The 25,188-nt window shown below is 40.7% G+C and overlaps 1 protein-coding gene across 7 annotated transcripts in view; it reads right to left on the minus strand.

Moving 5' to 3' along the window:
• Window positions 1-25,188, minus strand: part of ITSN2 (intersectin 2) — an 86,402-nt gene that overhangs the window by 2,780 nt on the left and 58,434 nt on the right. For 6 of the 7 annotated variants that reach the window (XM_074820164.1, XM_074820163.1, XM_074820160.1 and 3 more), the window contains 14 exons: window positions 24,277-24,443; window positions 23,911-23,956; window positions 23,601-23,722; window positions 21,781-21,877; window positions 20,458-20,649; window positions 7,121-7,242; window positions 6,117-6,223; window positions 5,304-5,487; window positions 3,245-3,343; window positions 2,908-3,075; window positions 1,831-2,043; window positions 973-1,094; window positions 372-454; window positions 126-209 (listed from right to left, as the gene is read on the minus strand). In XM_074820164.1, coding sequence (XP_074676265.1) covers window positions 126-209; window positions 372-454; window positions 973-1,094; window positions 1,831-2,043; window positions 2,908-3,075; window positions 3,245-3,343; window positions 5,304-5,487; window positions 6,117-6,223; window positions 7,121-7,242; window positions 20,458-20,649; window positions 21,781-21,877; window positions 23,601-23,722; window positions 23,911-23,956; window positions 24,277-24,443 — 1,806 coding nt within the window. Of the gene's footprint in view, window positions 1-125; window positions 210-371; window positions 455-972; window positions 1,095-1,830; window positions 2,044-2,907; window positions 3,076-3,244; window positions 3,344-5,303; window positions 5,488-6,116; window positions 6,224-7,120; window positions 7,243-11,663; window positions 15,349-20,457; window positions 20,650-21,780; window positions 21,878-23,600; window positions 23,723-23,910; window positions 23,957-24,276; window positions 24,444-25,188 lie in introns of those variants that run through there. The other variant, XM_074820166.1, reaches the window with a different exon arrangement.

Genomic DNA, 25,188 nt, shown 5'->3' on the forward strand with positions numbered 1-25,188 from the left:
ATGGCTAATTTGTTCAGAAGCTGTAGCTGAAACCACAATGTTTCCCCAATCACCGAACTCCTCTCAGCAAGGCATTCCAAACGTTGCAGGAATAAAAGTGATTTGACACTATTTCCTTCACTTACCATTGGGCTTACAGGCCTTTAGTTCTGTTGCTTCAATCACGTGCACCATCAACCGTCCTATTCCTGAGGTCTTCTGTGAGCGAGCTGGGAACAAAGAAACCACAAATAAATGGATGGGTTGTAACTGTAAAAACTGGCAATAGATCTGAAGAGGGAGATCCTACACAGACACTGTGACATCCTCCAGAAAAGGCCCTGCCCACGTGTCCGTGTGGATGAGAGGGAAATACAGAACGCGGTAGGTACCTTGATAAGCCTTTTCACGTTTCTTCTTCTCAGTCTCGATGTACTGCTCTGATGCTGCTTTGATCTTCTGGACCCAGGCAGTACTGCAAAGAGGAATCCCTATAGTCAGGGTCATACCACAGGCAGGAAATTCTTCAGTATCAGCAACTCTGCCCCAATCTCTTCTGCCATTTTCTCCCCCCACGAGGTTTCAGGGGCATCACAAATCAAGTTAGTTCAAGGACTAAAGCAATGGAGTTTTTGGATTTAATCTTATGCCACATTTAGACATCAGCTTAAATAAATGAAAATAGACCTGCTGTTTTATTAAAGACTGCTGGGTCACATTAAAGACTGACTTTGCAGCCTAAACTATTCTTCTGTACAACTGTAACATCGAGGAGCAGTAGATGTGACTGGATTCCACTGCAAAAGCTGCCACACAAGCAGAACAAAATCAGAGAAAAATTGTAATTCAAATGAGAGTCAAACGAGTTTATTTCCTGACCAAGAGACTAAACCCTGTCCCTGCACTCAGAGCTCCCGAAGTCTGCTCACTGGAAACACAGCCTACAGCCACGATCAACAAGTTTAAGGTCAGATCTGCATTTTCACTACTCACCGCTCATTAATGTTGTCAGTTTTAAGCGTGTAAACTCTGTCAATGTGTGATATGTGGAAAACTGGCTCATCACTTGAAGGGTCTGTGGGCAATTTCACTAGGACTTCATTAAGGAAAACAGGCTGAAAGAAAAGCAGGCATCACTGTGGCAGCATCACCCTGACAGTCAGTGGAAACTCTACAAGAATGTTTAAATACACCGATTTACTGTAGGGAAAATGAAAGTCGCAGGACACAGGACAAACAATCAGATCACCATGTAAAGGATGTGAGAAAGGACTGAGAGAAAAACTCTGGCGATACACCCCGTTCTGTCTTCCTAGATGAAGAGCTTTGTGAAAAGGGCAGGACTGTGTAAGCAGAGCTGCAGTGTGGAGCTTGGAAATCTGGGAATCTCTCAGGTTCCCTGTCAGAAAGCAGACCTGAAACTTAAAGCTTATCTCCCCAACTCCAGAATCTTGAGAACACGCACTGTGTGGATACACAGACCGAAGTTTTGCACCTTTTACTGTTTTCTAAAGAACGACAGGTATTTTCCTGTCTTTCCTGAGCTTGTGCAAACTCAAGTCAAGGCTCCTGCTTCCCAACATCCCATTCAGCTGCTCGGGCACGATGCTATTTCTGCCCTTTCAGCACAAAGCGGACAGAAGTGTTTATTAAACCAAGACACAGAAGCCCATCCTTTTCCACTGACTAAGCCAACGCCGTTCATGCATGTTGGCTGCCAGCACACGTCTGTGTGACAGCAAAGGATCAGGCAGGGCCAGACAGCTAATCTCAGCAGGGAGAAGAGCGTTCCTCATCAGAAGCCAGGCCCCACTGCATCAACATGACCACAGGGCACTTTGATTCACTCACCATTTTGTACATTTTGAACTGGGAGTTGGATTTGGGGCTGAAGAGTTTATCGGAGCCGGAAGACACAAACTGTTTAACCATGTAGGTGAGCAGGAGGAAGTCATTGAAAAGGAAGCCATACAGCTCCTTACTGCTCTTGGCCTTGTACAGCTTGCCACTGTGCAGGAGTTTCCGTGGTCCCAAGCAGTTTGTGAGGGAGTTGAACACTGGTTGCTAGGAGAGACAAAACCCATTAGCAGCAGCAAGTTAATGCAGATATCAGTTCCCGCTCCTCTTCACAGTGAAGATTGCTCAAGCTGCTCAAAATGCTTCTTCTGTTTTGTTTAATGAATTTAGTTACAAATTAAGTGAAGGGAAACAGTTTCATAATCTGCCATGGTATCAGCACTACTCCCAACTTAAAGGAGATTTAAGCTTTACCAACAACACACAGAGGGGTCAGTCTGGCTGAAGGCATCTACCTCCTGGCCACTTCTCTGTTGTCCAGAAGCTGTGTTTAAGAGCCTGCAGAGTCTGCAGTCAGGTCACCTCTTATGGGTGCACAATTAGGTGATGGAACTAGGACAGACCTTTGGGGCCTGTCAAGCCCCGGTTCCCTAAGCAGGCAGTGGAGAACTGTCACAACACCTCATTCTGAAGGCTGTCCTGAAAGGTACAGGAGCCTGAACCCCACATATCTTTGAGGATCTGGCACTGAGGGCTTCTGTGTCCTTTCTATGTGAACAAAAACCCTGGGAAACACACACTAAGTGAAATTCCACAGAGTAACACCTGACTTAGCCCAGGGGCAGCACGAGCAGAACTTCAGAGATAAGGAGTTATTTCTGTTCATTTAACAGTTTAAATGGTGTCAGTTTTAAGCTGATAAATCAAGATTTCTCCACCTCCAAAATCATGCAAAAACGAGGGCTCATCACATTATGGCTGTGAGCTGAATTTAATAAAAGCTTCTCTGCCAACAGCTCAGCAGTGGATCACACTCTAATAACGGATGTGAGCAAGGACCCTATTCCCTCCCCCAGCCTTTCTGAAGCGACTCGGAGAAGTCTCCGCCGTACAGCGTATCAACGCAGCTACCTCAGCAAGCCCTTCGCACTGCACGTGGGACTGTATCCATTCCAGCCTGTCCGAGTTCTCTTTCTCACGCACCCCTTCGTTAACTTGAGAGCACAGCTCCTCCGCACGCTCCAAGGCAAGCTTGAGGTTACTGTGGTCAGGGTGATTATCTGGAGTGTTCTCTAGAATCTGGTATGGATCAAAAAGGGGAGAAAACAAGATAAAAACAGAGGTAAGCACAGGTACCACTCCACACTCTCAGAGAAATCCCCACAGAGGGACAAGGCTTTTTTTTGCTTTTGCTATCAAGATCAAACGCAAAAGCATTCACCTACAGAACCTCGCTTAGGGTACTCACACTCTTTATGAGCAGAGGGTAGCGGGTTATCCTTTGCATAGGTTTCAGGAGGAAGCTGGAGAGGGGCATTCCTTTGCAGCGAGGGTCCAAGGCAAGTTTCTACGGTGCAATCCAGAGATTTAACGGAGACATTGCATTACTCATCAAGAAACAGTTGCCTCACTGCACTGAAAACTGAAACTATCTGATCAGATTCATTTTTCCAGGCATTCCAAAAAATCCTAAGATTTTTCAGTGAGCAAACGATACTTGTATCTAGAACAAACTGTGCCCAAACGCTTTGCTAGCATAAGCCACAGGATCACTGTTCATGCAGAACCCTACATTCGAAACTGTTCCAGCTTTTATTTTGACATTACAGGCTCTACTCAGGTTGAAAAAAAACCCAAAGTGATGAAACAAACGAATGCCTGATGTCAACAGTTCTGGCATTTCTCCTTTCATGGCCTCAAAGCCACCGCATCAGCTGCAGTATGGCAGCAATTCCTTATTTATTTCTGCAGCATGCCCGTCTGTGACACGGCACACCTCTGGCCCTGGCTGCGGCCCCACCGTTGAGACACACTGCACGCCCCACTGAATTACAAGCATGTTCAGAACAACAGCTTTTTTATTTCAACTCCAGAGGCTCTTACCCCTCTCACAGCAGGAATTTTTGGGAAGGTGCAGACACCAGCACCGTAGCTTTGTGGGGTTAGCATTACACTGAAGTAACGAGCAATGGAATGGGAAATGGAGTAATAAATTAGCTAGAGTGAAAGACAGGTATATAAATAAAAAGCACACACAGTGTTAACCATGGTCATCATATAAATACACCTTGGTTCTTACATATTTTTGCAAGATTTTAGTCTTCTGGGTTCACAGAATCACAGAATCACAGAATCAACTAGGTTGGAAAGGACCTTGAAGATCATCCAGTCCAACCGTTAACCTAGCACTGACAGTTCCCATCTACACCATATCTCTCAGCGCTATGTCGACTCGACTCTTAAACACCTCCAGGGATGGGGACTCCACCACCTCCCTGGGCAGCCCATTCCAACGCCCAACAACCCGTTCTGTAAAGAAATACTTCCTGACATCTAGTCTGAACCTTCCCTGGCACAACTTGAGGCCATTACCTCTTGTCCTATCGCTTATTACTTGGTTCAGGAGACTCATCCCCAGCTCTCTGCAACCTCCTTTCAGGTAGCTGTAGAGGGCGATGAGGTCTCCCCTCAGCCTCCTCTTCTCCAAACTAAACACCCCCAGTTCCCTCAGCCACTCCTCATACGACATGTGCTCCAGACCCTGCACCAGCTTCGTTGCCCTTCTTTGGACACGCTCGAGTCATTCAATGTCCTTTTTGTAGTGAGGGGCCCAAAACTGAACACAGTCATCGAGGTGCGGCCTCACCAGTGCCGAGTACAGGGGTAAGATCCCTTCCCTGTCCCTGCTGGCCACGCCGTTTCTGATACAAGCCAGGATGCCATTGGCCTTCTTGGCCACCTGGGCACACTGCTGGCTCATGTTCAGCCGGCTGTCAATCAACACCCCCAGGTCCCTCTCTGACTGGCAGCTCTCCAGCCACTCCTCCCCAAGCCTGTAGCGCTGCTGGGGGTTGTTGTGGCCCAAGTGCAGCACCCGGCATTTGGCCTTATTGAAGCTCATACAGTTGGCCTTAGCCCATCGCTCCAGCCTGTCCAGGTCTCTCTGCAGAGCCTCCCTACCCTTGAGCAGATCAACACTCCCACCCAACTTGGTGTCGTCTGCAAACTTACTGAGGGTGCACTTGATCCCCTCGTCTAGATCATCAATAAAGATGTTAAACAGGAGTGGCCCCAAAACCAAGCCCTGGGGGACACCACTCATGACCAGCCGCCAACTGGATTTAACTCCATTCACCACAACTCTTTGGGCCCGGCCATCCAGCCAGTTTTTTACCCAGCAAAGCGTGCGATCATCTAAGCCTCGAGCAGCCAGTTTCGCCAGGGTTATTTTGGTCTGGTCGATGCTGGTTCCATGGGCTCCTGTCACTGAGGAAAGGAGAAAGCACAAAAGCTACCGAACAAGATACCTTTAAGTAGTCTTTGAAATCAGCATCTTCATCAGTTTTCTGCTGCAGCAGCGAAGCTCCGTTAAGCTGGCAGCTGCAGAACCGAATGTAGGCCTGCATGTGAGAGAGCTCTGCTGCTAAGATGTCCCCGATCATCTGCACTGGCATTTTTTCTCCTCCTGTTTTCTTACGCACTCGCAAGGCTCTGAAGAGGAAAGAAATCACCATCCAACTTTGCTGCCAAGTCTGGGAGGCCTAAATCAAGATCCTTACAACATCCATCTCTGAAAGGACACAGGCCTGCGAGGTGAATTCCCTTACGCAGCACAAGCGCTTCAAGGCGGCGCAGGGTCCAGCCTGACCCCCCCAAAGTCACCGGCACAACATGCTGAGCTGAACAATCTGCCTGATGGGGTCTGTGGGACTGAGACTCTCCTTTGAGGTTTCTGGGACAAGTGGCATCAATCTCTGCATTCAACCAGCATTCCATTTCAATGGAATTGTCTCTCCAGAGTTTATTTTTAGAGAATAAAAGGTTGCTTTGCAGAAAACTGGGAAGAACGCCTCCTGTGCACATGCTTTTGTGTAGGCTCTGTTTCTAAGGTATTATAGCAAATGTGCATCTGTTCTTGCTGTTTATTCCACCCCTCTCTCTCATTAAAACTCCCTCTTTATGAGGTAGTCTGAATGCATTTGGCTGTTCTGAATGCATGCGTCACAGGCAATAATCAGCAAGGACAGAAATATTTACTGTAAAACCAGAAAGCTTCCCAGAGAAAGGAACAAGAGAATAAAGATGAAGAGGAAAACATAAAAATGCAGGTAAGTACTCACTTCAGTAACTTTGTATTTGACATGATGAGTTCCTTCCAGTTTACAAAGATCAGCCCCATTTCTCCTTCTGTGAGACAACCCGAATCAGCCATCGGTTTCTGGAAAACCTGCAGTCAAACAATCAGAAAGGTGAGCAATTCTTCAGAGACAAAAGTGGCTCAGCCTCTTGTTTAGCCTAGCAGTGATTTCACTTTTTTTCTGAATGCTCAGTGTCCAATTCCTCACAAGTTAAAAGCAATTCCTTACTAGCACTTGCGACAGCTGTCACTATTTTTCCTAAGCGTGTGACCTCATTCTGACACCGGCACCACCATTTGCAAAGCAGGGACAAGCACGGGGACCCTCAGCCTGACAGTTCAGCAGAAGAGCATTCCCATGACTTTGGAGTCAACTGCTACACAAATTACACTTACACATCACACCCATCCCCATATCCAGAGCAGTTGTAGTCAACCTGCGTGCAGAACTACAGCTTCTTTCAGAGGCCCCCGGTGCAGTACCTCTGGATAGCAGAATACCTCTGTAACTCAGTCTATTTAACATCTTCAGCACTTCACCACACAGTTGTTCTATACAGAGAAGTCAAGCCCAAGACCACCTAATGCTGGCCAGTTCCAGCCCTGCCTATAATGAGATGGTCTTGCTTCCAGAAATAAAACTGGAGACAAAGGCAGATGACAAACTTTTATGGTGCTTATACAGCTTCTGTCTTGAGCCTGTGCAGCTCTGCTAAGACACCCTGGCCCAGCCCATCATCTTTACACTGAGCCCAAGCACCTAAGAACAGGATTTGGAAAACAGGAAGGTGGTTGTAGGATGATGGCTTTCACAATGGGATGTTTTTGCCTGGTGGACAACCATGTAACATCAGCTAGAAAAGGAGGTGTTCACACACCTCTCTTCCTCTAGCATTTCACAATTCATAAAAATCCCTTTATTGTTATTATTCAGTAGGACAGAGGTGTTCTTATTCGAAATGCATTTTCACATCCAAGACATCTCACCTCTAAGACGAGCTGAAGATCGTCCATGTACCTTTCTTCTGTCTGAATGAGTTCGTGAATGTAGCCCTGCCTTTTCCTTTCCATTGGCTGCATAGTGTCAAGGCTCTGGAGATCAGCACACCCTACAAGAAGTAAGCCAGTAGTTTAGATTCCGCTCAGATCATCAGATCTGATGAATTTACAAAATTGCACCAACATACACCAGCCTGTGGTTCAGACTATGTATTCAGTAGTTCTTTTTAAACACCCTGCCCACAGCAGCAGCAGGTTTCAAAATCGAGTGATGCAGTGATCAAACCCTCCCCCCTTTACATATGTTTTTTAGTCTGTTACCTTTTTATTTCTTTGAACATCCCTTGTTCTTGTACTGTGATGCTGAATAAGAATTCCTGACTTCCTGCCACTTCATTTGTCTCATGATTTTTCTCATCTCTTCTCCTTTTCTGCCATACTGTTTCAAAACTGTGATTTTCTCTTACCTTATGCAATGTCTTTTGTGAGACGAAGTAATTTAAAATGTGTCTGGTTCTGACTTAGGATATTGCACCTTTAATCTCCACCCCATTTCTAAAGTACTCTGCCTTGGCTATTAATTTATGATACAAACCACCAGTACAAATTTGTAAAATTATAAAGCATCATGTTATAGTTGCAAAACTTCATAGCTGCAAAACTTTTTTTTCTCATTTAGGAACAAAATGAGCCTGAAATATGTTGAATTCTTTTTATGCATCGAGTATGAATGATTGAAATCATGCAGAGGGACACACAGACATTCCATGACACAAACCCCAAGTTTTCTGTAATAACATGCAGACCCTACAGCTTCACGTGGCTTTTTCTGTACTGTGCACATATTAGTAAGCATGACAGCAATGTTTAAAATTTAGTAACTGAATCGGAAACTAGTAAAAACAAAGTGGTGCATATGTTTAGATGAGTAAAGGAGAGCACACAGTCAAACTCTGATCCCTCTGATCACATGCTAGCGGAGTACTGCAAAGTAGCAGGGTGGGGGAAAATAAAAAAAGAATTACAGAGCATTTGAGAGCATACATCTATCACTTGATGTGATGGCATCAGATTTTAAAACAGTGTGAACTGTGGATTTTGCAGAATAGCAGGAAGGACATCACAGGGAGACTCATTTAGAACCATCATTTCTAGAGGAATGGCATTTTTTGAAATTTTACAGGTGTCATGAAAGACAGCATGACCTACAGCACGAAGGGCTGCATCTCCCTTGTCACCCTAACACATCTACCACACTAGAAGGTGACTTTATTCACTGCCAATGTATAGATCTGATTATGGGAAGGCTGCTCTAAATAATGACATGTAAAAGGTTAGTAATAAATCTGGGGGGAAAACCACCCAAGAAACAGTAAGCATTTGGCTAAACTTGATGTGACAGTGGCCTAAGGAGAACCTCGTGGGCTTGTGCCCTTCCTGCTGGACAGGCTTCAAGCTGCTCTGAAGGAGCAGCATCCTTCAGCAAAAGGGAAACACTTGTCAAATGAAGTTTTATGACACCATTTGAAGTACTTTAACAGGGAAACCCTTTGAACAACACAAAGAAGTAAAACAGTAAAGACAATAGCTAGATTTAAAATCAGGACTTTTCAGTTCTGTTTTTTACCCCTAAGGAAAATCACAGATCTTAAGCTTTCTGACAAGATTTGCAAAAAAATGCCACTTTTTATGAAGAGCTCTTTTGATCATGCAGAATTCTGCTTCTGGCCTTAGTTATTCCCAAAGTTACAATTAGGCCAAAATTAGATGAAGAAAAGGAGCAAAGTTATAGATCAAAGTGATTCCTATTAAGTTTGGTATCTCAATCCATCAAGATGGACTGTGGCCAATGTGTGCTACTTCTGGATTCTAGCCTCATTCTTTAGTCTGTACAGGACTGAGTTTAAGATCACCCGGTTCCTAAGACATAAAATTTGAGGAAAATAAAGGGCTTGCACAGTAACCAGACTTTATCTGTCCAGATTTGGAAGTCTCAGCTTTGACCACGTGGTTTTCTTCTCTACTGCAAGGTACACTCCTGCAACAAAAGCAGGGACAGACTGAAGCTCCTGTTGCTGTTTGCTTGTATCACAGAACTGTGAGAACAACCCACACGCTCAGATTTGTGTCTGTCTCATGCTGCCTACTTAAAGTGGAAGGAAAACAGGCCTTTTTTTATGCACCTAAAATAGGTTTGGTTTATAAGCTCATCATCAGATACAAAAATCCAATTAACTGGCTCCTGCACTAACCTTGTATTTGGACTGTCAGCTTTTGGGAAACGGATGAGTGCTATCTTATATTTAAATAAGTACTAGTGAAAATGCCCCAAATTCTCATGGGTCTGATGATACTGGCATAAAAACATAGTACACAATTCACATATCTGATTTTAGAGGGTGAATTCAGGCATTTGGATCTGAAGGAAAGAAAGGCAAACAAGACAGAGAATAAAACAACCTGCCTAGCACATTTGCCAATGTTTTTCCAAAGCGGGCATGGCAACCCATGGGCTCACTGGTACAGAAAGGACCTGCATCTCTACTCATTCTCCTCCCACATTCCTGTTCCTTCCTTTCCTTGCATCAATTCTGGCACTTATCTGACTCCCAGCTCACACCCTGGCAGCAAACAAATCCCGATGGGAAAAAAGAAAACAGTAGTTTTCTGCTAGTTTAGCAGCCAGGAATGTGCGTGGAAGCAATAAAACTGCCTTTTTTGGCAGCAGAAAGCTGTTGGTTTGGCTTCTGTCTTGTAAAGTTTCATCCCAAGCTCCCCATACAGCTAATGAAAAGCAGTGAGATTTTTGGGAGCACTCACAGAGGGGACTCTCAGCTGCCCTCGCTGGGGGCTCACCTCCCTCTGTTGACTGGGTAAGAGGTTTACATTACCCTTGGAGGACAAACCAGCCCACCTCTTCCCCCCAGAGCAGGGTACTGCCAGGCTGTTCAGACAATCTGGGGCACGACCTGCCTAGCTCCCCCTCAGAACATGGTCTAACAGAGCAAGCAGTGGGTGTCTGCTACCTCTGAAACTTAGGGCACAGCAAGAGAGAGATGTCTACTACAACGGTGGTACCTTTGTGATAAATCCTGCTCTCCAAGGCGAGGAAGCAGGTGTCTTGCAGGGGCAGGGTAAAACAAGCTGGAGAGTTTACAAACAGGAAATCCCAGTCTCTAAAGTTGTGTTTAAAATTATACTTCATCTCCAAATATACCTGAACAAGAAATACTTTCTTCTTACTAACATAATTAACCCTGCATGAAAAACTACCGAGTTTCACAGTCAAAAGATGTTCTCCTCTGCAGGAGATTCAAATGCCTGAAAAACATGGGGGGCTGGGGGAGAACACCTTTCCAATTACTCAAATCCAAATTATGAGTATGTTCAAGGGGAAGAATGACACTTTCTGAAGAAATCCTCCAATGAAAGAAAGATGAATGAGACCTAACACCATTTAAAAAAAACTCCACCTTTTTTTTTTGTTAAAAAAAGGGGAGTGAATTAAAATTCTTTGCTTAAAAGCCAATTCCAGAGAATTGAAGTAAAAAACAGATGGATAAAAGGCTTTCAAAGATTCCCAGATCTGCTTGGGCACTGAGTGCTTTGTCCCCTTCCCCAACAAACTTCCCTACAATGAAGAATGAAAAAAACACCTTAAAAATGACCACTCTGGCAAGACAGCTTAAGCCTTAAACATGAGCTAAGGCACTTCTCCTGAAGGATCTATCTTATACCAGAGGCATCGCTGCTTTGGGTCACCAGTGAAGAGTATGTAGTACAAACTGCATTTGTAAGGAAAGAGCTTGGTTTGTTTAGGGTTGTGAGTTGCTGTTTTGGGTTTGGGGTTTTTTTTTTGGAGTGGGAGGTGTTGGTTGTTTGGGTTTGGGGGAGTTTTGGTGGTTTGGGTTTTTTTGGGTTTGTTTGTTTTCTACACTTTTTTGTTTTTGTTTTTAGTTCAGGCCAGTTGATATGGCTGGAAAAAGCAGATAAGGGTTGGGGTTTTTTGCCTGTATTAGCCTGCCTCTATTTTCCCAGGCTACCATAGAAAGACTCCATCTCACCTTAAGTACCACGGTCTGGCATTAAAATAGTCCCCTTAGTACAGCCAGAGAACAGACTGATGGTATCACAGGACATCACCCATAGCCATTTTACAATCTCTGCTGGCACACATAAGGCTAACTCACTTGTGATGTACTCCTGTCACTGCCTGTAGCTGTCAGTAGCCTCTGTGCCTACTGAAACCCATGAAAGGAACTAATCCAATAAATCTGTTGCCGTGGAAAAGCTGGTTTCCATCAGGCCCTGGGAAAAATAATAAAAACTTTTATCCAATCTCCCCTAATCAGTAAATGCAGTATACTCTCTCTGCTACAACATAAAATATTTATGATTCAATTTTCAAGAGGTAAAAAGCAAAATAAGTCTCTCCACCACAAAGCCACATCACATAATGCTCATACCGAGCTACTCAGATGGGAAAAAGTCCTCCCCAGATGGACAAAAAAAGCACAACAGACAAACTAGATCCTTTTACGTGTCCCTTTAATAAAATACATTTGCATAGTTATCTTACAACTTTGTTTAAAAACAAAGATGAACAATTGCCTCATGCTAAGCAAGGCCTGCATTTGCATGTCTTAACAATCGTCCCCAAACATTAATACTCTAGCTCAAAAAGAACAACAAAAGAGATTTTAAGGCAGCACACACCATTATGTAGCAGTTTTATTAGTTCATTACATTAAAGTAGCATGACCCTGTAGCAGCTCCCAACACTACTACAGGCCAAGGTTTGTCGGCATTCCTATGAGCAGACTTATTTACAGGTGTTTTCAACCCGACTCAAGAAAATCACACAGGGATACGATCTGACCAAGCATCGAGATGGTGTAAATATTCAATGACTGGTAGGAGACATTTCAGTTATTACCATGTAACTTTTTTGATGGAGCTTTATGCCTTCTGCACTCCTAACTGTAACATTATTAACACTGACATTACGATAGTGCTTTGCATGCTTTCACAGCCCTTCACAATCAGTGACTGGTTGCACACCCCAGCCCTGAAATCAGGTCTTGGTGGTGGCACAAGACTTTCCTGCATAGATCCAACTGCAGGATCAGGAACTCAGCTCTGTAAACTAAGCTTTTGTAAAACTACACTTCTGTAGGTTGTTAGTCCATTAAGCAAACTAGACAGCTACAAAATTAGGAAGCATTTCAGTACCTGTTCTTGTGCATTTACAGCATCGTTTACATTCCTGCCCCCAATCACACCATGGCCCCTATTCTCTGCTGGCCCACAGGAAACAATATTAAGCAAGTACTACACTGCAGGCAACATCGTATTTCGCTTTCCCCGTTGGCTTCAGTTTTAACTGTTAACCTCGTGCGGCTCTGAGCAACATTCAGACTCTCATCTCTTGACTGGGGACCATCAGTTCCACAAAAATCTCTATTTTCCAATTGTCCTTAGTTCCAAAGCCAACCTTCTTCACCCAAATAAGGGATGAACACTTGAATGCTAGTTTTACTTGGCTGGCTGGGATGAGAGCTGAACTCAACTCTACAGACTTTTATCAACAAGAGTGGATTGCACACAACCAGAGAAAAAGTAACATTTTTGAAAGAAAAAGTCTGATTTAAACCCAGCTTCTATTAGCTACACCTCTTCATTGATACAGAACATTATTTTAAAATAATCTTGCCTTAAATACATCCTTGGCATAGTCCTTCCTATGAATGATCTGATGTATGTATTCAATTCTTTCTGTGCCAGTGTGCGGAGGTGAGCAGAGCTCTCAGGTGATTGTGCTTGAGCTGTGTTAGGCAGACTTTTGCAGTACAAACAAATACTGAAGGATAGGACTATGTCTCTTTCAATTAGCATTATTAAGGTTTTATTATTATTATCTTTGTTATTAGAGAATTTAGAGCGTACTCAGGTAATACTGAAACATGAAAGCCCCCAAATGCTTCATTTCAATACTCATCAGTTCAAACTGAGGGGAAGCTGTTTCAATAATTATCAATGCTCATATCTACATACCCAACAACAGGGGTACTTGTGTGAAACTTCACCTTAATACTACCCTGATTGCCAATTGTATCAGTTAAAAAGTGGGTAGAATGCCAGTTGTTTTTGTAAAATGCCATGTAACTATTTCCTAGAACATCCCAAGTAGGATGTGAAGTTGTTTTTAATTTTTCAAAGACAATTTGTAGTAACTTGGCATTCAAGAAAAATTGTCACTGAACATTGGGAAGTCAGTTTGGCTCAAATCCCTCAGGTTAACAGTGCCTTTTAGAAATGGGGTAATTTATGAGATCACCTAATTATTAGATTACAGTAAGCGATTGCTTGATGCCACTGGTGGGGCACTACACGCTTCAGCCTGTATTAAACAAGCTTTCAAAGTCAGAAATTCAGAGAAGGCAATTCAGGGTGATTAGCATATTTTAGTAGAAATACTGAAAATGTAGTTTCAGAAGAAAATCAAGTCAGCTAGAATATGTTAGGAATTATCTAGCACATTATTTGCCTACAATAACATGATTTCATTCTATAATAAAATATGGTTTAGACAAAATACATCCAGAATAAAAATCCATTTGTAGTTTTATGTAGGCACATTGCTGTAATCCGTATTGCACAAAAGATATATCTCTGAACTAAAGGGCACATATACATTATTTGATCAAGTATATTAAATACATAACATAGAAATTTTGGAGAAAGGCTTTTAAATCTCTGCAACTGGACTAACCTTTTCCTGATAGTACCTTCACAACATTCATATATATATGTGTGTATATAGTAAACAAGCAGTGTTTTGTAAACATTTCTGATTGCATAAGTGACCTTTGCTGTTTCGTAACCAAGTTCAGGAAACCAACTAAATTAAATACCGTGTCTACTAGATCTCTCCTGTTGTTACAGGAGCATAGAACTACTTAATCAGACAAGTAGTCTCCTATTAAATTAATCCTTTCATTTAAAGGGGTATCAGAGTTATAGTCCTGAAGTCCTGGTCCCTCCCTCCCCTCAAACTAATAAAACATGGACACCTTTACTGCACCATACTGCTGAAATGCCATAACTGTACCTTTAAGAACCACTTTTGAGCTGAGATGTATAGTTCCATTTCCTAAACCCAAATGCTCTGCCTTCAGCTCCAAGTGGCTGTTAGTGTTTCTTTTCTGGCAACACCTCTTTATCGAGGTTACCTATGTATTAGGCTGCTAATTTATTTAACAGAAAGAAGAGCAGCAACTTTCAGATAGCACTTTAAGTCACTGCAGACCATAGCCAGATAAAAACACTATTCAGTATTGTTAGCTATATAATGAAAAGAGGCAGGGAAAGGGTCTAGTAGCACAGAGGCTGTATAAGTACTTACTGCAGTAACTAGTACATGTTTGCTGTTTGCTAAAACTGAAAACAAATATGAATTATCGGAATAAACTATTTAAAGTAAGGAGACTGTTTAGGGATAGGACATATCGAGCCTGAATTCCTGCTATAGTACTACTGTGAAGGAAGAAAAATTTCAAATATCCTCCACTCTATGCTTAATTCTTTCCCCAGTTAAAAAGGGTATTAAAAGGCTGTATGAACTGCACCAGATCTAAATCTTAGATCTTGCAGCATGTTTGTAATCACAGTGACACAGTGACAGGTAGGGTTTGTCTTCTGGATGAGCCTTGTAGGCTGCCAATTTTAAAAGCTCAATATGTAAGAGATTAAATCAAGTCCATTAGAACAGTAATGAGTGAACATTTTAATTCTGCAAAGTATGTACATTACAACATTAAAAGAACACAACTGCCCATCCAAAACAGCTCAGAAACTGTGCAAATAGTGGGTCTTTGTGTGTCTGCAATCCCACCATGCAAATGATAACTTGATATGCATGCTAATGATCTACGATTATCAATACCAAAGAAAAATACTGAAGGAAACAAGAATGAACAGCAGTGAAAGCCACACAAAGACCCACTATCCTTTCTGCTTTTACAAATCAACTGTAACTGTAGATTATAAGAAAACCCAGAAAAACCTAATTTCTTGACTGGATCTAACGTTCAAACGAAGCAAAAGGATTGTGTCAGAGATATGTGAGCAGGGCTGGCCACCCTGCCTCCACGCTACAGTCAAACTTGGATAGTGGGTCTCTGAGGTGCTTTCACACTGGAAGACAACATTGGGTCCTAAAAAAAACAAAAAAAAATGAAGGATAAAATGAACATAAATTTGAAGAGTGAAACATATGAGTTCTATGGACAACGACAGAACAACACCAAAAAGGTCAGAAAGGAATGACGAACATTCAACTTTCTGAAAACAGACATCATGAGCTTCTAACTCTTGCAATTTCATATTTATAAAACACACATAGTTTTAAGTACTTGTGACCAGTCATCACCGACTCTGAAAAACACCTGTAGCTGATATACTTGAAGAGTTTCTTCCCAAGGAAGACTTCTGTTATGTAGACTCAACTACATAAGGTCAAGCCCTAGGGTTTTTTTTAAAGGCAATGGCAAAATTCCCTGAGATTTCAACAAAGTCAGGATTTCTCCTGAGAAACTTGTAATGAGACATTAGAAAATCAAATAAAAACTAAACTTGTAAAGAAAAGACTCATTGGAATTTATTCATATTGGCACATAAAAATTAACCTGTTCAACTCTGTTCTAAGCCTGAAATAAATTAAAACCTTCTCTCAGTAATATGTGTCCATGAAGTAGGATGTACCACATCACTCAATACACCCACTACACCATCTACCTGAGGCACTGCCAAGTCAGGTTAAAGGCAATGTATGACATGGGCTGTAGCTGCACACACCTTGTGGGCAATCCAGAGACTACTCCAGACCCCAGGATTTCAACCTGGAAGCTTTATCAAGCCTGACTGACAGTCAACAAATAGTTTTAGAAATACAAGATGACTATGCCACTATGAACTAAGGGATTGATTTTGTATTTGATCCTTGGTAAAAGGGGTAAAATTCTTGAGCTGTTGAGTAAAATCTTAGAATAAATTATTAGTCTGCATGTGTTAAAAAATTAATGTGGACCTGCAACATGCAATACCTCAAAGCCACTGATACCACAAACTCTTACTACATAATCATGAAGAGAAGTTACTTGGCAGTAAGTAGAGAACTTCAAATTGTGTTGTCCATATATAGACACAGAAATGCACCTGCCACAAGCATGTCCGTAAGTTGTTTTTTCACTATGAATACCCTTGAGAGTCAGTCAGCTTCATTCATCAGACAGTGGTGGCCAGGAATTACTAATGATTTTTTGTGCATGGAGATAAACTTCCGGAAATACAGATCCTTGTTGAAAGGACAGGACCTGCCTCGTATCTCTAACGTTTCATGTGTACATGTAAGGTTTGGGGAAGAAAGAAAATAGGTAGATCTAGTGGTATTACTATAAACATCAGGTTTGTACCTAAGGAAATTCACGCTGTTGTCATACTCATGTCAAGAACAGTCTACAGTGAGAGGATCTGTTCCCAGTCTAACCAACTTTTGTCATTGCATTGCAGAAGGCAGAGTAGGCAGGTCTAAATGGGGGCAGGAGGTGCTTTTTGAGCTATGGGGACTACCTGGAGCTCATGTCTGAGCACCTGAAGGAGTAACTTAGATGCCTGAGGAACTGCAGCAATGCTGGGCTATGGAAAGAAAAAAGAGTGAACACAGTATGTACGTTGGAGTAGTAAGAACTGGTACACCATTCAGCTCTATGAAAGCCCAGTCTCACAAAGGGAGATGAGATACCTCAGGTAAGATGAGCTAGAAGCCTCTGCACACTGAACACAGGTATATCCACCTGGCTGAGTTGTCCAGCCCTGAGCCAGAACGTCTCTGAGAGATGAACAGATCTCTAACACTAAGAGATATCCAGCAATCAAGCATGCAGAGGTAGCTGGAGCATCTGTTTTGCCTCCATCTGAGGTATGTGAGGGATGAAAATATCAACAAGAGAAAATATAAGGACAAGGCTCAGACTGGTCCCATGAATAAGATGACAAACTGAAAAAAGCTATTTCGTTGAAAAAGCCAACAAAGAAGGAGAGAACAAGTTTCTAAGAGAAACTGTTTAAGGCAGATGCAGACTGGCTGAAATAACAAAATTCTCTCCAGATCAGGCCATTGGGAAGAACTGTAAAGCGCTAAGTGCACCATGCCTGCCTACCCTGCCTTACACAGCCCTTAGGAAGAACGTGAAGAAAACCTGGTAGACGTGTCCTAAACAGGTATTGGCAGTACACAAAAGATCTGACCCTGAACGGTGGAGCAAGCACAAGTACTCAACTAAGAGAAGATGATGAGATTACGCGTATTCCTTTACTTTAAATCTATAGCTATTTATACTTTGAAACCTTCTGTGTATCTTATTTATTCTTTATGATTACTTTTGATTAATTTTATTTAGAATAAGGGCTACTAAAATGTCATTAAAACATGAGTAAGTCTAACCATCACCAAGGTCACTGGGAGCATGACTCTTGAATATTCTGTGTCCTGCAATCATCTGGACTCAGTTGTATTTAAAAGACCTGTTGACAGACCTATGACACCCTTAATTGATGTTATTTGTTTTTCCTTACAGAGACCCCATACTAGTATGTGCAGCTACACCAGCAGGAAAATTGATCTTGTCAGCACAGCTTACTCTGTTCAGAGAGTTTTTTCAGCAACCTAAGAGGAGAAACATCTCACTGACCCAAGTTCCTTCTTTGCTAGGGAAGTTTGCCATTACAGCTATAACTTGTAAGTTCCAGGAAAGACTCTGGATACAAAGGTGTATAGAGTTTAAATCTGAGGGAAAAGCAGAACTTTCCTAAGTCACAAAATTATTTGAGTAAACCAAATCTGTCTGCTCTCTTTCAAATACCTGACCATCTAGAAAAGACAGTGGGAGAAACTGCTATTCTTCAACAGAAACATTACAATACTCAGATTAACAATTCTTTAAAATATAACAATACATTTTTTAAATTATATTCTGTCATATCTCTAAACTGGTCCCTAGAGGGCCACATCAACATTTCTGTGGGACAATTCCTTAGTGATTTCTCAAGAATACTAGTGATAGTTTCTGCACTATATTTAAGTAAGAGCAAAAAAATATTTTAAGGAAATCCAAGGAAGTTTGGAAGTTCAATCAGTACGTATTTAAATACTTCTCTGGTACAGATGAATGGTACAAGCTAGCACACTGTTAACACAACTTACTAGTGCAGACCTCACACCATATGAAAGCAGCACAGCTAAAATCTGTGTAATGATGATATTTGCACAATGCTGCACCTGAGCTAACAAGCCATGCTGGTTTTCAGCAGGCTCTGGACTTTAAGCAGGATTTTTCCTGAAATTTCCAAACTTTCTTTTTTAATATCACAAAAGAGTGGCAAACCCCAGCACAAAACTGATATCCAAGTTAGCTTATTTGAAATACTCAGAGAATTTGTTAAAAAAAAAAAATCAACATACTCTTCATGCACTGGTAGGTGGGTTTTGTTAATTAAGCACCAGTAGATGTGCTTCACAGCAAACAGACTAACTCTTAGACAGACATTTAACAAGCAAGTACAGGTGACCTGGTGCACATCTACTCATCTGACTGTCACTGGCTGACCTCTGTCAATATACTTTCAAAGGAAAATTCTGTTCTCACAGCCACAGTTTTATGTGGATGGAAATATTTTTACTACGCAACATTGAAATCTGAGAAAAAGCCTAACGACGTATCAGCAAAAAATAAGAAAAACTTAATCATCACATCAAAAGTTTCCAATTACAATGTGGTCTTAGCACTGCTTCTGTTTAAAATTAGTGGTATATATAATCACCTTGCACTTACCACATTCAGCCACATAACTCTAAATGGCAACACATGGTGTGATAAGCTAGTATATAATTTTTGAAAATTCAGAAAGCTTTAATACTCAGCCAGAATCTTAATTTTATAGCCCATCTGGATTTAGTCTATACTACTGCCACAAAACTGAGATTTTATAAACAACAAAACCACTTTCAAAGTATCATTTTCATGACTTGGATATGCCTAATCAAAAGAATGTTAAGTTCAATCTAAATGCAGAAGTTTTTGACATCACAGCCACACCAGCCAGAGGCATTTAAAAAAAATAAAATCAATGTGTTACAAGATGTGAGCTGAGATGTAATTTAGCTAAAAAAGAAAACTTCAAGAATGGTGCATACTCTGTTCTGCCTAAGTACCATAACAAGCTACCGAGGGAAAAATATTTTAATTTTCCAATCCAAGCTGTACCTTCATTACTGAGTTTGTGAATTCTTCTGTAAGAACACAACTACGTTGATCAAATCTTAGGTGCAAACTGGTCGTACACACCAGCCATAGGCTATTAAGAGTGAAACTTAACCAGACTTCTGGATGCGCTTCTTTATACTAAGAAAACTACAAATGATGCCTAGGGAAAAAACATCAAGTGAAGGGACAAGGCTTGTTATGTCAAAGGAGCAACTCTGACATCAAGATATGTTCCCAAACCCACTGATGGCATGGGTTGATATAAAAGTTGGTTTATCACAGTGCCCCAGGATGAAAAGCTGAGGGAGCAAAAATGGTGGAGTGCAAGTTGGGGGGACACCAGAAACCTTTACTGTGTTTACATGAAAAAAGGCAGAAAAAATTTTGACTGTCGGATTGTTATATATTCTAGCATTCAGTTCTCCGCCTGCTGCTGATAATATTCAGCTTAACATGTGTTTTGAAATATATCTTGTTTCTCAGAATTGGATGAGAGCTGGATTGCTGGGAGCCAGGACACACATATTTACCATAGGGTAGAACACTTGCTAATGAATCTTTTCCCTATACTTTCTATGGCTATTTTTACTTAACTGATCAGTAGTTTAAATGGAAGTTAAAGATGACTACAGCAGACACTTTTTTGTACTTTATAAAACCTGAGCAAGTTCTATAATCGAGCACAGTATGCCTGCACTGACTTCCAGTCAGTGGCAGTTATCAAACATCAGCAACTTTAACGGAAGGGGAACACCTACCAAATCTAATATTTTAGCTCACCCTAGCACTCTAACTGTTACACACTGACTGGTTGGTAATGTGCTGGTTGGTTGCAGGTTAAACAGAAAAGTATTTAAAGTACTTAGTACTATAGTAAAATATTTAAAGAAAGGTTATTTAAAGTACCAATAAATTCAGCTGATGCCTGGAACTCGGAGAAGAAGAACAATGCACCTCTGAAATACAAGTAACAGAATTAATAAAAAAATAAAAGTTGCTTACACTGCTGACTTGGATCAGAATCTGTGGTCATCTTCACGTAGTTTGAGGGGAAGAGACCTGTCACACCACTGATTTCTCCTTGCCACCAGTCAGCATCATCTTTGCTCAGTACATTAATAAGCTGCCCTTTGGAGAAACTGAGCTCATCTTCGTTGTTTGCCATATAATCATACATCGCTATCACTTGACATACTGTGAATCAAAACCAAATATAGCAGAACACTGTTACACAAGTATTAAGACTGTTTTTGAGTGTTTTACATAACCACAGGAAAGAAACAGCAATTTCACAAACACTGTTACATACAAAAAATGGCACATGATCTTATCTTGATGTGGAACTGTCCTCCCTTTTAATTTTTTTTTTTTTTTTTTTTTTTAACTGAGCCAGGCAGTAATCTTTATTTCCACTTCATATATCTATGCACTTACACAGTGAATTGATTCAGTTAGTATAGCATCGAGAGACCTTCTAAACATTTTAAAATATAATCAAGTATGCTTCCACCTCTCTTACTGGCTCAGAAAAGAAAGTGAGTTTGATTACCTTTTAGCTGACACTTGTGAGAAAAATGTGACAAAGGAAGAGGAAATATGCGTTAGCTAATTGTGAGCTGCTAGTTTACTCAAAGGGAAGGTTTGTCCAGTAATACCCAGGGAGCTGTTGTATAAGCAAATCATAGCTGTGGAGAACAGCACAATTTAAGCATCCAGAACCAAAAAAGCTCCTTTTCTATGAAATAATCTCATTTGTACCCAGCTATTCAATTGGAAAAATCTAGTGAAAATCTGTCGCTTAATTTCCCTCCTTATAAGGAGCAGTGCATTTAATTCCAAGGTGTCTGTCAATGATTGCTAGTTTTCTATAAGATTTTTGCTAGTATTTGGAAACAAGGAGTTTCCCAATCAGAAGAGTGTGGTTCTTCAGTGCATCCAGCAAATAAAAAAGCTCTTTCCATAGAATATGGACTGCTGATCCTCACAGATGTATGGATATAAACGTCTTTGTATGACTTAAGACTTTCTGTTGTAAGGTATGTAGAGGATAGTATACGCTAGGGAGGGACCCTATGAAGAACTGGTCTGATTAAGAAGTTTTAAGATTTTACCTTTCTTGGACAGAGATAAGAGCTGAATAGAGAAGTCTGTCAAAAGACCCAGATTCTGACTAGGACTTCACCTTCCACAGTGACACCACAATCAGATACAGCCATCGAACACAGTATTACACTAGTTATGTAATTCAGACTAGTATCTGAACAACTGAAGCAGTTACATAAAATACTCAGAACAAAACATAAAGTCTTTTTTTTTTTTTTTCACCTGAGGGAGCAGCAGATGTGGTTCTTTCACTGCTCGGACCCAGTAATTTCACATGGCTGGCAGGGAACCATCCTTTCTGTCTCTTTTTTCCTCTTGCCTGTAAATGTTTAAAATAGTTATTACACAATTAAGAAACCAAATAGTCTATAGACTAGGAAAAATGCAATGAATATGTCTCATGGTTTTGCCAACAAAAACACCAACTAAATACTAAACAGATCTCAAAAGGAAAAAATCTGTCTAAAGGATAAAACAACCCAATTCAAATAAAGCTTCACCCTAATATGTTCTAGCAAATGTATTAATACAAAATTTTCAAGTGCGGCTAATTATTTCAGCACACAATTTAATTGCAGGGCTGAAAATTCACTCAATGAACATTTCACTTATGCATCATATAAGCAATCTCTAATGAGATACCCAGAACAGAGGTAACAATTACCATAAGCTACTTTTGAATATCCTGACCTCAGTATTCGATACCACTTCCTACCTAGTACGGCATGTGAGAGTTTGAAAAGAATTTTCTCATCTATTAGTCTTTGCTTTTTTAGTCCCACAGGTAAAGATGATCTCTGCACACACTGAAGAAACAAATATACTTCAGAGTGCACAAAAAAAGTCAGGATGTAAAAGTGAGCATAGATTTTAGAAAGCAGTAACTGTGGAGTGAGCTCTATTACAAGGAAAATAGAAATTCAAACTAGCAAAAATTGACAATTATGTATCTCAGTTTCCCTTCCCCCACCTTTTTTTTTTTTTGATTCTTTGAAACTTCTTCCTGAAGCAGCACTGGGCCTACTTTTCTTAAAATACAAACTATATATTGATTTTGGGTTTTTTTGTTGGTTTTTTGTTGTGGGTTGGTTTTTGGGGTTTTTTTTGCACATGCTATGAATAAATTTTCCACTGCTTTTAATTCACAGAAACTCACTGCACCAATTTCTGAACTTGGTCACTGTGATCTCTCCTCCTGTATCTGTAAAGCAGGCTGGTTTTAAAAACAGATGCTGAATAGTTAGATCAGCCCTGTTCTAACTGTTGGAGAGGGAAGAAAGGTGTTAACAAGAGTATTCACACAAAACAGAGTGTGTGCAGCTGTAGAATACCTCGGGAAAGAACAATTAAGTGATACTAAGATGACAGAACTTTCTATTGAGCAGTTCAATCCCAATATTGGAAATAGCCTGAATTTAAGCATATTACTTCCAACACTGAATGCCAATGGTGCAGATTCAGCCAAAATTCAACTAAAGAAAAGGGTAACAAAGAGACATTATAAGATGATGATTTAACTTTTTGCATTGGTTGCAAAGATTAGTTATTATGGACAAGATCCATGGGGCTCCAAAAGTCAAAATATCAACTATGACTTAAGAAGAATGTCATGTAAGAGGACCCTTCATCACTAGGTGGGGAAAGGAAAAAAGTGGGAACAGCAACTTTCACAATAAACTAGCTTCCAACTCCAACTTCCAAGAATTCCTGTTCTTTCATTAGAATATTTTTACAATTTAATGTTTTACCAATTAAATCCTACCCAATTTATCAACTGTCAACATCCCTCTTTCCCTTTCCATGCGTATGTTCATTGACAGTTTTACTATTTTCTGTGATTAAAAAAACCCAAACCAAAAAAAAACCCCACAGCAACCCAAGGTTTAATTAAAAACATTTTTTCCCAAATGTGGTTTATACAAGATGAAAATAACTTTCTAGCCAGCTTTTAGAACACTATACTTAGTTGTTTTCTTGAATTAATCCCAAGATCACCTCCTTGCCGTTCATGAAGTCAAAATTATTTCTCCTTCAATAACTACCTGCAACTCTCCTTGCCACCATCCACTAGCATTTTTCTTCAAAATAAGTATTAGCTGTCCTGGAGCAAGACTAAGCTGTTCAGTTCCCGATGCAGCATAGGCAGTAGTAACCTGAGCAATTTCTGAAAAGATAATATATTAATTGCATTTGTTATTTTCTCATTACAATAAGAGCTACATCCACAGAAATATCCTGATAGGTATCTTGCAGCTAAGCTCATTAGCCCCCATTAAAACACTGCTATGAACTTAAATGCTCACAGTCACTTAAGAAACAGTCCTAAACAATAAAAAGTTATCACACACTTACCAGGTTTCTTATTTATTGTTCCAGTTTTGCCAGCATTACTAGAAGCCTACAAAGACACAACAATCATCTTTTAATGGGCAATAAAAACAGAAGAGTTTACACCAACTTTAAGCATGTGGACAGAAAAGCACGTGGAGATTTAAATTTTGAGCCTGTATTTAACAAAGTACCATCCTGTACAGAGAGAGACAGTGTGACACAGTGGCTGGAGCACTGATTTAGCACTCAAGCTATCTAGGCTTTTCTTTTCTGTCTAGCACATTAACCTCTGCTTAAAATCACTATCTAAGAACTAAATAACAATACCAGTAATACAATAAAATTGAGAGAAAGCATTGTGTGTTAATTCTCAGGATAGGAACTCACTTCTTGATCCTTTGGTCTGACATAATTGGAGGGGAAGATTCCAGTTCTGCCATCGATGCTCCCGGTCCACCATTCCCCTTCCTTCTGGGTCACTAGGATTTCCTCACCTTCCGTGAAAGTCAAGTCACCAGGCTCAGAGCTTGAATATGAATAGAGTGCAACATACTCTGTGCAAACAGCACATATAGAGAAAGAGACAACAGTTTCAGGTAAGAGGATAAAAGTACATCAGATGCAAGAAAAGGTATCCGATATCAGTGTTCATCAGTGTGTTCATAACATGGATCATGTCTTCACAAGTTTGTGAATCAACCTACCTACTTGCTTGATTGTAATCACATCTCACTTCATGCTTACAACTCTCAATTATAGGTACACAACTTTGAACAGACAGATGAATTTGGCACAGTGAGAGTTACTACCCTATGATCATCCTGCAGATCAGCAGAGGCCTGTAGACCAAAGTTTGAAAACTCATCTCTTGCGTTAAGTACTCCACCTTACCTGTTTCACAGCAAGTGTGTACATTCCACACTTAAACCTGATTAAAACCATTCATATCTGACTAACACAGCAAAAATGAAAAACACAAGCAAAGTTAGAATATAATTGGGGAAGCAAGGAGATACACTGGATTAAAAAGCCTTAGAGAGTACTTCCCACAAATTTTTTTCCAATAATATTTATCTTCTTTACTCCCTACTGATTAAAAGAGGATGATCCACACTCAGGAGACTAAAAATCCCTTCTCATGTCTCTACAGTATAACATAATACAGTAGAGAACAGCAGGAAGAGAACTTGGCTTACAGGTATGAGATATTTAAGTTTTCAGAAATAAATTACTGCTTGAGCAAAAGTCTTAAAAACAAAAACAAAACCCAGGCCTATGCTCAACCTGAATTTGTCATAA

Source organism: Strix aluco, chromosome 3 (assembly GCF_031877795.1).
Source record: "Strix aluco isolate bStrAlu1 chromosome 3, bStrAlu1.hap1, whole genome shotgun sequence".
NCBI classification, from domain to species: domain Eukaryota; kingdom Metazoa; phylum Chordata; class Aves; order Strigiformes; family Strigidae; genus Strix; species Strix aluco.